The sequence below is a fragment of the Esox lucius genome, chromosome 12 (assembly GCF_011004845.1).
Source record: "Esox lucius isolate fEsoLuc1 chromosome 12, fEsoLuc1.pri, whole genome shotgun sequence".
NCBI lineage: Eukaryota > Metazoa > Chordata > Actinopteri > Esociformes > Esocidae > Esox > Esox lucius.
In genome coordinates this window covers 37,142,214-37,160,448 of record NC_047580.1, presented here as the reverse complement: position 1 = coordinate 37,160,448, position 18,235 = coordinate 37,142,214, and the positions used below count along the sequence as shown (strand labels likewise).

At 35.1% G+C, this 18,235-nt stretch overlaps 1 protein-coding gene across 1 annotated transcript in view; it reads right to left on the bottom strand.

The window, feature by feature from the left end:
* The window catches only part of lad1 (ladinin), a 48,499-nt gene extending 30,582 nt beyond the window's left edge, over window positions 1–17,917 (bottom strand). Inside the window, exons 1-3 of the mRNA XM_029124271.2 lie at window positions 17,734–17,917; window positions 13,499–13,657; window positions 11,988–12,249 (exon numbers count right to left, since the gene is read on the bottom strand). Of these exons, the coding sequence (XP_028980104.1) occupies window positions 11,988–12,249; window positions 13,499–13,657; window positions 17,734–17,873 (561 nt within the window). The 5' untranslated portion in view covers window positions 17,874–17,917. The remainder of the gene's footprint in view (window positions 1–11,987; window positions 12,250–13,498; window positions 13,658–17,733) is intronic.
* Between the last annotated feature and the right edge of the window lie 318 nt (window positions 17,918–18,235).

Here is an 18,235-nt window from a genome sequence, read left to right as displayed (position 1 = left end):
ACATTGTAGTAGAACTACACAGAGACATTATAGTAGAACTACACAGAGACATTATAGTAGAACTACATAGAAACATTATAGTAGAACTACACAGAGACATTATAGTAGAACTACACAGACATTATAGTAGAACTACACAGAGACATTATAGTAGAACTACACAGACATTATAGTAGAACTACACAGAGATATTATAGTAGAACTACACACAGACATTATAGTAGAACTACAGAAACATTATAGTAGAACTTAAGACACAGAGATATTATAGTAGAACTACACAAAGACATTGTAGTAGAACTACACAGAGATATTATAGTAGAACTACACAAAGACATTGTAGTAGAACTACACAGAGACATTATAGTAGAACTACACAGACATTATAGTAGAACTACACAGAGACATTATAGTAGAACTACACAGACATTATAGTAGAACTACACAGAGACATTATAGTAGAACCACACAGACATTATAATAGAACTACACACAGACTTTATAGTAGAAATACACAGAGACATTATAGTAGAACTACACAGAGACATTATAGTAGAACTACATAGAAACATTATAGTAGAACTACACACAGACATCATAGTAGAACTACACAGATACATTATAGTAGAACTACACAGAGACATTATAGTAGAACTACATAGAAACATTATAGTAGAACTACACAGAGACATTATAGTAGAACTACATAGAAACATTATAGTAGAACCACACAGAGACATTATGGTAGAACTACACAGAGACATTATAGTAGAACTACACAGAGATATTATAGTAGAACTACACACAGACATTATAGTAGAACTACAGAAACATTATAGTAGAACTTAAGACAGACATTATAGTAGAACTACACAGAGATATTATAGTAGAACTACACAAAGACATTGTAGTAGAACTACACAGAGACATTATAGTAGAACTACACAGAGACATTATAGTAGAACTACATAGAAACATTATAGTAGAACTACACACAGACATTATAGTAGAACTACACAGAGATATTATAGTAGAACTACACAAAGACATTGTAGTAGAACTACACAGAGACATTATAGTAGAACTACACAGACATTATAGTAGAACTACACAGAGACATTATAGTAGAACTACACAGACATTATAGTAGAACTACACAGAGATATTATAGTAGAACTACACACAGACATTATAGTAGAACTACCGAAACATTATAGTAGAACTTAAGACAGACATTATAGTAGAACTACACAGAGATATTATAGTAGAACTACACAAAGACATTGTAGTAGAACTACACAGAGACATTATAGTAGAACTACACAGAGACATTATAGTAGAACTACATAGAAACATTATAGTAGAACTACACACAGACATTATAGTAGAACTACACAGAGATATTATAGTAGAACTACACAAAGACATTGTAGTAGAACTACACAGAGACATTATAGTAGAACTACACAGACATTATAGTAGAACTACACAGAGACATTATAGTAGAACTACACAGACATTATAGTAGAACTACACAGACATTATAGTAGAACTACACAGAGACATTATAGTAGAACCACACAGACATTATAATAGAACTACATAGAGACATTATAGTAGAACTACATAGAGATGGATATTATAGTAGAACTACATAGAGATGGATATTATAGTAGAACTACACAGAGACATTATAGTAGAACTACACAGAGACATTGTAGTAGAACTACACAGAGACATTGTAGTAGAACTACACAGATACATTGTAGTAGAACTACACAGAGACACTGTAGTAGAACTACATAGAAACATTATAGTAGAACTACATAGAGATGGATATTATAGTAGAACTACACAGAGATATTATAGTAGAACTACACAAAGACATTGTAGTAGAACTACACAGAGACATTATAGTAGAACTACACAGAGACATTATAGTAGAACTACATAGAAACATTATAGTAGAACTACACAGAGACATTATAGTAGAACTACACAGACATTATAGTAGAACTACACAGAGACATTATAGTAGAACTACACAGACATTATAGTAGAACTACACAGAGATATTATAGTAGAACTACACACAGACATTATAGTAGAACTACAGAAACATTATAGTAGAACTTAAGACACAGAGATATTATAGTAGAACTACACAAAGACATTGTAGTAGAACTACACAGAGATATTATAGTAGAACTACACAAAGACATTGTAGTAGAACTACACAGAGACATTATAGTAGAACTACACAGACATTATAGTAGAACTACACAGAGACATTATAGTAGAACTACACAGACATTATAGTAGAACTACACAGAGACATTATAGTAGAACCACACAGACATTATAATAGAACTACACACAGACTTTATAGTAGAAATACACAGAGACATTATAGTAGAACTACACAGAGACATTATAGTAGAACTACATAGAAACATTATAGTAGAACTACACAAAGACATCATAGTAGAACTACACAGATACATTATAGTAGAACTACACAGAGACATTATAGTAGAACTACATAGAAACATTATAGTAGAACTACACAGAGACATTATAGTAGAACTACATAGAAACATTATAGTAGAACCACACAGAGACATTATGGTAGAACTACACAGAGACATTATAGTAGAACTACACAGAGATATTATAGTAGAACTACACACAGACATTATAGTAGAACTACCGAAACATTATAGTAGAACTTAAGACAGACATTATAGTAGAACTACACAGAGATATTATAGTAGAACTACACAAAGACATTGTAGTAGAACTACACAGAGACATTATAGTAGAACTACACAGAGACATTATAGTAGAACTACACAGAGACATTATAGTAGAACTACACACAGACATTATAGTAGAACTACACAGAGATATTATAGTAGAACTACACAAAGACATTGTAGTAGAACTACACAGAGACATTATAGTAGAACTACACAGACATTATAGTAGAACTACACAGAGACATTATAGTAGAACTACACAGACATTATAGTAGAACTACACAGAGACATTATAGTAGAACTACACACAGACATTATAGTAGAACTACCGAAACATTATAGTAGAACTTAAGACAGACATTATAGTAGAACTACACAGAGATATTATAGTAGAACTACACAAAGACATTGTAGTAGAACTACACAGAGACATTATAGTAGAACTACACAGAGACATTATAGTAGAACTACATAGAAACATTATAGTAGAACTACACACAGACATTATAGTAGAACTACAGACAGACATTATAGTAGAACTACACAGAGATATTATAGTAGAACTACACAAAGACATTGTAGTAGAACTACACAGAGACATTATAGTAGAACTACACAGACATTATAGTAGAACTACACAGAGACATTATAGTAGAACTACACAGACATTATAGTAGAACTACACAGAGACATTATAGTAGAACCACACAGACATTATAATAGAACTACATAGAGACATTATAGTAGAACTACATAGAGATGGATATTATAGTAGAACTACATAGAGATGGATATTATAGTAGAACTACACAGAGACATTATAGTAGAACTACACAGAGACATTATAGTAGAACTACACAGACATTATAGTAGAACTACACAGAGACATTATAGTAGAACTACACAGACATTATAGTAGAACTACACAGAGATATTATAGTAGAACTACACACAGACATTATAGTAGAACTACCAAAACATTATAGTAGAACTTAAGACAGACATTATAGTAGAACTACACAGAGATATTATAGTAGAACTACACAAAGACATTGTAGTAGAACTACACAGAGACATTATAGTAGAACTACACAGAGACATTATAGTAGAACTACATAGAAACATTATAGTAGAACTACACACAGACATTATAGTAGAACTACAGACAGACATTATAGTAGAACTACACAGAGATATTATAGTAGAACTACACAAAGACATTGTAGTAGAACTACACAGAGACATTATAGTAGAACTACACAGACATTATAGTAGAACTACACAGAGACATTATAGTAGAACTACACAGACATTATAGTAGAACTACACAGAGACATTATAGTAGAACTACATAGAGATGGATATTATAGTAGAACTACATAGAGATGGATATTATAGTAGAACTACACAGAGACATTATAGTAGAACTACACAGAGACATTGTAGTAGAACTACACAGAGACATTGTAGTAGAACTACACAGATACATTGTAGTAGAACTACACAGAGACACTGTAGTAGAACTACATAGAAACATTATAGTAGAACTACATAGAGATGGATATTATAGTAGAACTACACAGAGATATTATAGTAGAACTACACAAAGACATTGTAGTAGAACTACACAGAGACATTATAGTAGAACTACACAGAGACATTATAGTAGAACTACATAGAAACATTATAGTAGAACTACACAGAGACATTATAGTAGAACTACACAGACATTATAGTAGAACTACACAGAGACATTATAGTAGAACTACACAGACATTATAGTAGAACTACACAGAGATATTATAGTAGAACTACACACAGACATTATAGTAGAACTACAGAAACATTATAGTAGAACTTAAGACACAGAGATATTATAGTAGAACTACACAAAGACATTGTAGTAGAACTACACAGAGATATTATAGTAGAACTACACAAAGACATTGTAGTAGAACTACACAGAGACATTATAGTAGAACTACACAGACATTATAGTAGAACTACACAGAGACATTATAGTAGAACTACACAGACATTATAGTAGAACTACACAGAGACATTATAGTAGAACCACACAGACATTATAATAGAACTACACACAGACTTTATAGTAGAAATACACAGAGACATTATAGTAGAACTACACAGAGACATTATAGTAGAACTACATAGAAACATTATAGTAGAACTACACACAGACATCATAGTAGAACTACACAGATACATTATAGTAGAACTACACAGAGACATTATAGTAGAACTACATAGAAACATTATAGTAGAACTACACAGAGACATTATAGTAGAACTACATAGAAACATTATAGTAGAACCACACAGAGACATTATGGTAGAACTACACAGAGACATTATAGTAGAACTACACAGAGATATTATAGTAGAACTACACACAGACATTATAGTAGAACTACAGAAACATTATAGTAGAACTTAAGACAGACATTATAGTAGAACTACACAGAGATATTATAGTAGAACTACACAAAGACATTATAGTAGAACTACACAGAGACATTATAGTAGAACTACACAGAGACATTATAGTAGAACTACATAGAAACATTATAGTAGAACTACACAGAGACATTATAGTAGAACTACACAGAGATATTATAGTAGAACTACACAAAGACATTGTAGTAGAACTACACAGAGACATTATAGTAGAACTACACAGACATTATAGTAGAACTACACAGAGACATTATAGTAGAACTACACAGACATTATAGTAGAACTACACAGAGATATTATAGTAGAACTACACACAGACATTATAGTAGAACTACCGAAACATTATAGTAGAACTTAAGACAGACATTATAGTAGAACTACACAGAGATATTATAGTAGAACTACACAAAGACATTGTAGTAGAACTACACAGAGACATTATAGTAGAACTACACAGAGACATTATAGTAGAACTACATAGAAACATTATAGTAGAACTACACACAGACATTATAGTAGAACTACACAGAGATATTATAGTAGAACTACACAAAGACATTGTAGTAGAACTACACAGAGACATTATAGTAGAACTACACAGACATTATAGTAGAACTACACAGAGACATTATAGTAGAACTACACAGACATTATAGTAGAACTACACAGACATTATAGTAGAACTACACAGAGACATTATAGTAGAACCACACAGACATTATAATAGAACTACATAGAGACATTATAGTAGAACTACATAGAGATGGATATTATAGTAGAACTACATAGAGATGGATATTATAGTAGAACTACACAGAGACATTATAGTAGAACTACACAGAGACATTGTAGTAGAACTACACAGAGACATTGTAGTAGAACTACACAGATACATTGTAGTAGAACTACACAGAGACACTGTAGTAGAACTACATAGAAACATTATAGTAGAACTACATAGAGATGGATATTATAGTAGAACTACACAGAGATATTATAGTAGAACTACACAAAGACATTGTAGTAGAACTACACAGAGACATTATAGTAGAACTACACAGAGACATTATAGTAGAACTACATAGAAACATTATAGTAGAACTACACAGAGACATTATAGTAGAACTACACAGACATTATAGTAGAACTACACAGAGACATTATAGTAGAACTACACAGACATTATAGTAGAACTACACAGAGATATTATAGTAGAACTACACACAGACATTATAGTAGAACTACAGAAACATTATAGTAGAACTTAAGACACAGAGATATTATAGTAGAACTACACAAAGACATTGTAGTAGAACTACACAGAGATATTATAGTAGAACTACACAAAGACATTGTAGTAGAACTACACAGAGACATTATAGTAGAACTACACAGACATTATAGTAGAACTACACAGAGACATTATAGTAGAACTACACAGACATTATAGTAGAACTACACAGAGACATTATAGTAGAACCACACAGACATTATAATAGAACTACACACAGACTTTATAGTAGAAATACACAGAGACATTATAGTAGAACTACACAGAGACATTATAGTAGAACTACATAGAAACATTATAGTAGAACTACACAAAGACATCATAGTAGAACTACACAGATACATTATAGTAGAACTACACAGAGACATTATAGTAGAACTACATAGAAACATTATAGTAGAACTACACAGAGACATTATAGTAGAACTACATAGAAACATTATAGTAGAACCACACAGAGACATTATGGTAGAACTACACAGAGACATTATAGTAGAACTACACAGAGATATTATAGTAGAACTACACACAGACATTATAGTAGAACTACAGAAACATTATAGTAGAACTTAAGACAGACATTATAGTAGAACTACACAGAGATATTATAGTAGAACTACACAGAGACATTATAGTAGAACTACACAGAGACATTATAGTAGAACTACACAGAGACATTATAGTAGAACTACATAGAAACATTATAGTAGAACTACACACAGACATTATAGTAGAACTACACAGAGACATTATAGTAGAACTACACAAAGACATTGTAGTAGAACTACACAGAGACATTATAGTAGAACTACACAGACATTATAGTAGAACTACACAGAGACATTATAGTAGAACTACACAGACATTATAGTAGAACTACACAGAGATATTATAGTAGAACTACACACAGACATTATAGTAGAACTACCGAAACATTATAGTAGAACTTAAGACAGACATTATAGTAGAACTACACAGAGATATTATAGTAGAACTACACAAAGACATTGTAGTAGAACTACACAGAGACATTATAGTAGAACTACACAGAGACATTATAGTAGAACTACATAGAAACATTATAGTAGAACTACACAGAGACATTATAGTAGAACTACAGACAGACATTATAGTAGAACTACACAGAGATATTATAGTAGAACTACACAAAGACATTGTAGTAGAACTACACAGAGACATTATAGTAGAACTACACAGACATTATAGTAGAACTACACAGAGACATTATAGTAGAACTACACAGACATTATAGTAGAACTACACAGAGACATTATAGTAGAACCACACAGACATTATAATAGAACTACATAGAGACATTATAGTAGAACTACATAGAGATGGATATTATAGTAGAACTACATAGAGATGGATATTATAGTAGAACTACACAGAGACATTATAGTAGAACTACACAGAGACATTATAGTAGAACTACACAGACATTATAGTAGAACTACACAGAGACATTATAGTAGAACTACACAGACATTATAGTAGAACTACACAGAGATATTATAGTAGAACTACACACAGACATTATAGTAGAACTACCAAAACATTATAGTAGAACTTAAGACAGACATTATAGTAGAACTACACAGAGATATTATAGTAGAACTACACAAAGACATTGTAGTAGAACTACACAGAGACATTATAGTAGAACTACACAGAGACATTATAGTAGAACTACATAGAAACATTATAGTAGAACTACACACAGACATTATAGTAGAACTACAGACAGACATTATAGTAGAACTACACAGAGATATTATAGTAGAACTACACAAAGACATTGTAGTAGAACTACACAGAGACATTATAGTAGAACTACACAGACATTATAGTAGAACTACACAGAGACATTATAGTAGAACTACACAGACATTATAGTAGAACTACACAGATACATTATAGTAGAACCACACAGACATTATAATAGAACTACATAGAGACATTATAGTAGAACTACATAGAGATGGATATTATAGTAGAACTACATAGAGATGGATATTATAGTAGAACTACACAGAGACATTATAGTAGAACTACACAGAGACATTGTAGTAGAACTACACAGAGACATTGTAGTAGAACTACACAGATACATTGTAGTAGAACTACACAGAGACACTGTAGTAGAACTACATAGAAACATTATAGTAGAACTACATAGAGATGGATATTATAGTAGAACTACACAGAGATATTATAGTAGAACTACACAAAGACATTGTAGTAGAACTACACAGAGACATTATAGTAGAACTACACAGAGACATTATAGTAGAACTACATAGAAACATTATAGTAGAACTACACAGAGACATTATAGTAGAACTACACAGACATTATAGTAGAACTACACAGAGACATTATAGTAGAACTACACAGACATTATAGTAGAACTACACAGAGATATTATAGTAGAACTACACACAGACATTATAGTAGAACTACAGAAACATTATAGTAGAACTTAAGACACAGAGATATTATAGTAGAACTACACAAAGACATTGTAGTAGAACTACACAGAGACATTATAGTAGAACTACACAGAGACATTATAGTAGAACTACATAGAAACATTATAGTAGAACTACACACAGACATTATAGTAGAACTACAGACAGACATTATAGTAGAACTACACAGAGATATTATAGTAGAACTACACAAAGACATTGTAGTAGAACTACACAGAGACATTATAGTAGAACTACACAGACATTATAGTAGAACTACACAGAGACATTATAGTAGAACTACACAGACATTATAGTAGAACTACACAGAGACATTATAGTAGAACCACACAGACATTATAATAGAACTACATAGAGACATTATAGTAGAACTACATAGAGATGGATATTATAGTAGAACTACACAGAGACATTATAGTAGAACTACACAGAGACATTGTAGTAGAACTACACAGAGACATTGTAGTAGAACTACACAGATACATTGTAGTAGAACTACACAGAGACACTGTAGTAGAACTACATAGAAACATTATAGTAGAACTACATAGAGATGGATATTATAGTAGAACTACACAGAGACATTATAGTAGAACTACATAGAAACATTATAGTAGAACTACACACAGACATTATAGTAGAACTATAGACAGACATTATAGTAGAACTACACAGAGATATTATAGTAGAACTACACAAAGACATTGTAGTAGAACTACATAGAGACATTATAGTAGAACTACATAGAGATGGATATTATAGTAGAACTACACAGAGACATTATAGTAGAACTACACAGAGACATTGTAGTAGAACTACACAGAGACATTGTAGTAGAACTACACAGATACATTGTAGTAGAACTACACAGAGACACTGTAGTAGAACTACATAGAAACATTATAGTAGAACTACATAGAGATGGATATTATAGTAGAACTACACAGAGATATTATAGTAGAACCACACAGAGACATTGTAGTAGAACTACACATAGACATTATAGTAGAACTACACAGAGACATTATAGTAGAACTACATAGAGACATTATAGTAGAACTACACAGCTGGGGATATTAAAGTAGAACTACACAGAGAAGGATATTATAGTAGAACTACACAGAGACATTATAGTAGAACTACACAGAGACATTATGGTAGAACTACACAGAGACATTATAGTAGAACTACACAGAGATATTATAGTAGAACTACACACAGACATTATAGTAGAACTACAGAGACATTATAGTAGAACTACACAGACATTATAGTAGAACTACACAGAGACATTATAGTAGAACTACACAGACATTATAGTAGAACTACACAGAGACATTATAGTAGAACCACACAGACATTATAATAGAACTACATAGAGACATTATAGTAGAACTACATAGAGATGGATATTATAGTAGAACTACACAGAGACATTATAGTAGAACTACACAGATGGGGATATTATAGTAGAACTTTAGAACTACACAAAGACATTGTAGTAGAACTACACAGAGACATTATAGTAGAACTACACAGACATTATAGTAGAACTACACAGAGACATTATAGTAGAACTACACAGACATTATAGTAGAACTACACAGAGACATTATAGTAGAACCACACAGACATTATAATAGAACTACATAGAGACATTATAGTAGAACTACATAGAGATGGATATTATAGTAGAACTACACAGAGACATTATAGTAGAACTACACAGAGACATTGTAGTAGAACTACACAGAGACATTGTAGTAGAACTACACAGATACATTGTAGTAGAACTACACAGAGACACTGTAGTAGAACTACATAGAAACATTATAGTAGAACTACATAGAGATGGATATTATAGTAGAACTACACAGAGATATTATAGTAGAACCACACAGAGACATTGTAGTAGAACTACACATAGACATTATAGTAGAACTACACAGAGACATTATAGTAGAACTACATAGAGACATTATAGTAGAACTACACAGCTGGGGATATTAAAGTAGAACTACACAGAGAAGGATATTATAGTAGAACTACACACAGACATTATAGTAGAACTACATCGAGATGAATATTATAGTAGAACTACACAGAGAAGGATATTATAGTAGAACTACACATATGGGGATATTAGAGTATAACTACACAGAGAAGGATATTATAGTAGAACTACATAGAGATGGATATTATAGTAGAACTACACAGAGACATTATAGTAGAACTACACAGATGGGGATATTATAGTAGAACTACACAGATAAATTATAGTAGAACTACATAGAGACATTATAGTAGAACTAGACAGAAAGGGATATTAAAGTAGATCAACACAGAGAGGGATATTATAGTAGAACTACACAGAGAGGGATATTATAGTAGAACTACACAGAGACATTACAGTAGAACTACATAGAGACATTATAGTAGAACTACACAGAAAGAGATATTAAAGTAGAACAACACAGAGAGGGATATTATAGTAGAACTACACAGAGAGGGATATTATAGTAGAACTACATAGAGAGGGATATTATAGTAGAATTACACAGTGAGGGATATTATAGTAGAACTACATAGAGATGGATATTATAGTAGAACTACATAGAGATGGATATTATAGTAGAACAACACAGAGAGGGATATTATAGTAGAACTACACAGAGAGGGATATTACTTTAGGATTGCCGAGAACTAAACCTTTGTTTGTTAGCTCTGGACAAAAGTAATAGACCACTGAACCTTTTTCTTTCCTTTCCAAAAAAGTTGAAAGGGAAAGTTTTGAGTGAGGAACAGTGTTCAATTTGCAGTGGTCTCTTAATTTTAAGCCTTCTTTTCCTGACTCAAAACTTTTTTGGAAAGGAAAGAAAAAGGTGTAGTGGTCTCTTCATTTTTCCAGAGCTGTGTAAATGTGTATTTTGTCGTCAGCGCCCTCACCTGTCTGTCTGCAGGGTTTTGGGGTGTCAGCATTGCTGTTGGCGAGAAGGAGGATGAGATTAGGATGGGAGTGTGTGTTGGTAGTGTCTTTCTCCCTTCCTCCAGATCTCCCAGTAATTCCACTCTCCCCTCCTCTTCCCCCTCTTCTCCTTCCTCCCTCCCCTCTTCATCATTTTTCTGTCGTCGGAGAGTCTCTACGTGTCTGATCCTCCTCCTCTCGTCTCGAACACGGAGCATCTCCACAAAGTCCAGCTGCTCTGCACTGCAAAACAAACAGACACACGTAACACTTCACACACACAGAAAATTGTGAAGGTAATGGTTGATCTTAACCTGCCCATGAGATTGACAACTAAAATGTTAGTCTGACAGTAATACAGGTGTGAGGGCATTACAGCGATCACAGGTGTGAGGGCATTACAGCGATCACAAGTGTGAGGGCATTACAGCGATCACAGGTGTGAGGGCATAACAGCGATCACAGGTGTGAGGGCATTACAGCGATCACAGGTGTGAGGGCATTACAGCGATCACAGGGAAGGCACCAGCAGTTCTCTCATTGCAACAGAAATAAATGAAATCCTCCCTGACAGTTGTGATTTGGCGTTAGTCAAGAATTGATGCACTCTAAAAAATATATATCTGTCTATATACGAACTCACTACTATTCTTGTTCCTCCCATGTTGTCTAGTTTTAGACTTTGTTTGCCCGCTGCAGGGGTAGGGTGTGACGCACTGACCCCAGCCCTCCACTGAGGTATCACATGGCTCCCAGACCCCTCCCACACCAGTCCCCGCTGTTCCAAAGCTCCTCCTGCAGGTGTTACCTTAACAGCTGCTTTCCACTGTGATTTGGTCTTCAGTAACCAGCCTACTGTACCAAATGAGCTACATGAGTCCTCCCAAGCTTTGTGCTGTTGTCAAGGTTACCGTCCTGGTAAAGTGAGCTACTGAGAGCTACAACATAAATAGTTGTAGTTTAAATTGTGATAGTGATGGTTTGTTTTATCACTAGGCGACAAGATCTGCTAATCAAATTATCAAATTATTTTTTTATATTTAACTTGGTTAGCCTCCCCATCTGCTGCCTAGGTGCAGACCACTCTCTTTTAACATACATTATTTCAGTTTATTAATACCATCAAGATATTTGATCAAAATGAAATGTTCCTTGCTTCCCTACTGTACCTTAAAAACCAGAATAAAAGCAACCTGTTGCTCATCAATTTGCTACTTTTATAGAGATCAGGGGAACTTTCCCTGAACGATGCTGGAGCAGAATCCTCTGGTCTAAAAGGGTACAGATGGTTGATGTTCCTAAATGAGATCCTGATTCTGAGCGTGCACGCACACGCACACGCACACACACACACACACACACACACACACACACACACACACACACACACACACACACAAGCACGGACACACCGCATGCACGAACACGCACACGCACACTCTGATGATCTTTTCTCCCTATATGCCTATTTGTGGCTGTGACGGTTTTTCACCTGGTGATGCTTTGAGTGCTGTCACTGGAGAGTGGGTTTCCGGGGTCATTTCCACCTGGAAGGTCATTGTCAGGATCAGAGCTGCTGTAGCTCCTTTCCTTCCGCCTCCTCTCCCTCTCTATTTCCTCCTCATCTTCTACTGTCCACTGGCGAGCCAGGCTGCACACACACAGACACACACACACACATAAACAGACAAGCATGCACATACACACACACGCACACACACATAAACAGACAAGCATGCACATACACACACATGCACACACATGCACACACACACATAAACAGACAAGCATGCACATACACACACACAAACATAAACAGACAAGCATGCACATACACACACATGCACACACATGCACACACACATATAAACAGACAAGCATGCACATACACACACACAAACATAAACAGACAAGCATGCACATACACACACACGCACACATTCACCATATGCACACACACACATATGCACACATTTACCATAAACACACACACACATTCACCATAATTACACACACACACACATAAACAGACATGCATGCACAGACACACACACACACACACACACATAGACAGACAAGCATGCACATACACACACACATGCACACATTCACCATATGCACACACACACACACATTCACCATAAACACACACACACATGCACACATTCACCATAAATACACACACACACACACACAGATTATTGGGTGACTCCCCTTATAAAAGAGGAAAACATTATTATAACCACTGAATAACTGGGTATAACAAGGGTTTACAGAATTACCAGGCGGTTCGAATGTTATCATTGGATTGAATGGGCGTTATCAGTGGTTATCAGCCTCATAGATATGGGTCAGAAGGGGCCTGCTACGCCTACTGGTAGGCTCAGAAGGCTGTTATCATCCATTCGCATGGTTAATTATTTAGATAATTTAGTATTGACAAAATTATCACAGTTTAAAGGCTCCCATTTTAATGGTCTTACCTGTAGACTTCTGGTTAGTGGCGACCTGGATTCGTCTGGGATTGGATCTGGAGTCTTCTCGTGTATTTATCTGGGATTAACCATGCGAATGGATGATAACAGCCTTCTGAGCCTACCAGTAGGCGTAGCAGGCCCCTTCTGACCCATATCTATGAGGCTGATAACCACTGATAACGCCCATTCAATCCAATGATAACATTCAAAGTGGGTGGAATTACTGGCTTAAGAAATCTGATTACATAGTTATAAAAACTGATAATGGTATTAAAACCTTATTACAGGATTATAACAGCTGCTAACAAAATTAGGGATAGCATCTTATTACATGATTAAAACATCTTATACACACAGATAACATCTGATTACAATATTATAATTGATCTGAATCAGAGTTATATCAGCTGCTTACAGGTTTATCACAGTGTTTCCGGTAGTTACAAGTAGTCAGGGGTAATCAACAGAGACACTGAGTTCAACAGGTATAAACATTAATGACCATCAACTGGATATAACGGTACCATTGAATTTAATTGTTATCAACAGTAACATTCATCAACTGGGCATCACAGAGACATAGAGTTTAACTGTAATGATTATCAGCTGGATAAAACAGAGACAGAGTTTAACTGTAATGATTATCAGCTGGATAAAACAGAGACATAGTTTAACTGTAATGATTATCAGCTGGATAAAACAGAGACATAGTTTAACTGTAATGATTTTTAACTGGATAAAACAGAGACATAGTTTAACTGTAATGATTATCAACTGGTTAAAACAGAGACATAGTTTAACTGTAATGATTATCAGCTGGATAAAACAGAGACATATAGTTTAACTGTAATGATTATCAGCTGGATAATACAGAGACATATAGTTTAACTGTAATGATTATCAGCTGGATAAAACAGAGTCATATAGTTTAACTGTAATGATTATCAGCTGGATAAAACAGAGTCATATAGTTTAACTGTAATGATTATCAGCTGGATAAAACAGAGACATATAGTTTAACTGTAATGATTATCAGCTGGATAAAACAGAGACATATAGTTTAACTGTAATGATTATCAGCTGGATAAAACAGAGTCATATAGTTTAACTGTAATGATTATCAGCTGGATAAAACAGAGTCATATAGTTTAACTGTAATGATTATCAACTGGATAAAACAGAGACATAGAGTTTAAGTAATAAATGTCCACTGGACATAACAACAAACTTGACTTTAACAGTCATCAGCAGTAAGGATCATCAACTGAGCATCACAGACACACAGTTTAACTGGTATCAACTGTAATGAGTATCAACTGCACATCACAGACACATAGTTTAACTGGTATCAACTGTAATGAGTATCAACTGCTCATCACAGACACACAGTTTAAATGGTATCAACTGTAATGAGTATCAACTGAGCATCACAAAGACACACAGTTTAACTGGTATCAACTGTAATGAGTATCAACTGCACATCACAGACACACAGTTTAACTGGTATCAACTGTAATGAGTATCAACTGAGTATCACAAAGACACACAGTTTAACTGGTATCAGCTGTAATGAGTATCAACTGAGCATCACAGAAATAGAGTTTAATTGGTGTTGTGAGCAGCTGATCACTTTTTGAACCAATCTCATCTATCCACTGGCACCATAGCAGTGGACAATGGCTTGACACTAATTATGTTACTAGAACTTAGTCACAGCCAAATTAGGTCAGAACCAGGACAGAATAACGGCTGATAAAAGTGATGCATCTTAATAAAACCAAGTTAAAACACACAGTGAATGAAAACAACTGGTGCATCTTACCAAAACAATGTCAAAACACACCCCATATGAACAGAACTTGTGCATCTAACTAAAACCATGTCAAAACACACACCACATAAAATCAATTTGCGCATCTCACCAAAACCATAAAAAAAACACATCACATTAAAACAACTGGTGTATCTTACCAAACCATGTCACAATACACACCACTTGAAAACATCTGGTGCATCACACCAAAACTGTGTCAGAATACTCACAACATTAAAAAAAGTTGTGTATCTCACAAAACCATGTAAAAACACACACCACATATCAAATGGTGGCTGACGCTAACCCTAACTCAACCAGGTCAATCTTAGCTCAACCAGGTCAATCCTAACACAACCATGTCAATCTTAGCTCAACCAGGGCAACCCTAACTCAAACAGGTCCACCCTTACTCATCCAGGTCAACCTTAGCTCAACCAGGTCAATCTTACTCAACCAGGGCAACCCTAACTCAACCAGGTCAATCTTACTCAACCAGGTCAACCCTAACTCAACCAGTTCAACCCTAACACAACCATGTCAACCTTAACTCAACCAGGTCAATCTTAGCTCAACCAGGTCAACCCTAACACAACCAGGTCAACCTTAGCTCAACCAGGGCAACCCTAACTCAAACAGGTCAACCCTAACACAACCATGTCAACCCTAACTCAAACAGGTTAACCCTAACACAACCATGTCAACCCTAACTCAAACAGGTCCACCCTTACTCAACCAGGTCAACCTTAGCTCAACCAGGTCAATCTTACTCAACCAGGTCAACCCTAACTCAACCAGTTCAACTCTACCTCAACCCGTTCAATTCTACCTCAATCAGGTTAACCTTAACTCAACCAGGTCAACCCTAAATCAGCCAGGTTGACCCTAATCTTAATTCAACGAGGTCAACCTTAACTCAACCAGGTCAACCCTAACTCATCCAGGTCAACCTTAACACAACTAGGTCAACATTAACTCAACCAGGTTGAACCTAACCTCAACTCAACCGGGTCAACATTAACTCAACCAGATCAACATTAACTCACAAGGTCAACCCTAACTCAACAAGGTCATCCTTAACTCAACCGGGTCAACCTTCACTCAATCAAGTCAACATTAACTCAACTAGATCAACATTAACTCAACCAGATCAAACCTGACTCAACCAGGTCAACCTTAACTCAACCACTTTTTTGGTTAAAATAAATATTGGCATTGTGTTGGTTACTTTCTTCTCTCAGCTTTTATTTTATGTTCGATTGACACAAACCTCAAAAAAACATAAAATATAACAAAGTTCTCTTTGAACTATTATTTATTTATGTCCACAGCATTAATGTGTCTGTGCAGCTCAGACAGCCCAGCTTTTGTTGACTCAGTTATCATTACAACCCTGACAGAGTTAAAGCAGATAGCAGTAACAAAGACGATTCCTACCGAGACAGAGCAGACCAGTTCTTCCGACTGATGGACATGGTGGCCGTGGGGGTCCAGGCAGTGGAGGCTGACGGGGTGGTGGTGTCAAGTATCGTCTCTGAGTCTACTGGCTGAATGGCGGTAAGAGCAGAATCAGTCATTGGGACCTTTACTCTGCTAGATCACATGACCTAACAAACCACCTCAGGAGAGAGGGAGGGAGTGACTGAAAGAGAACTGAGAACGAGGGGGAGGAACAGAGATAGAGAAAAGGACAGCAAAGATCTTCTTGTCCATGTATAGTCATTAGGCCTATCAGGTATCATAGTTGTAGTTTGAGAGGTGAGGTGAGGTTGTATCCTGTCTAATTTACCTTGTCTGCTATGAAGGTTTATCTGGTATTATTGCTGTAGTCTGATAAACAAGGTTCAATATATTTCACTGTCTAACTGGTAAGACCGAAGTTAGTCAGCTAGTCCTATTGTTTGTCTAACTGCTAGGACTAAAGTTAGTCAGCTAGTCA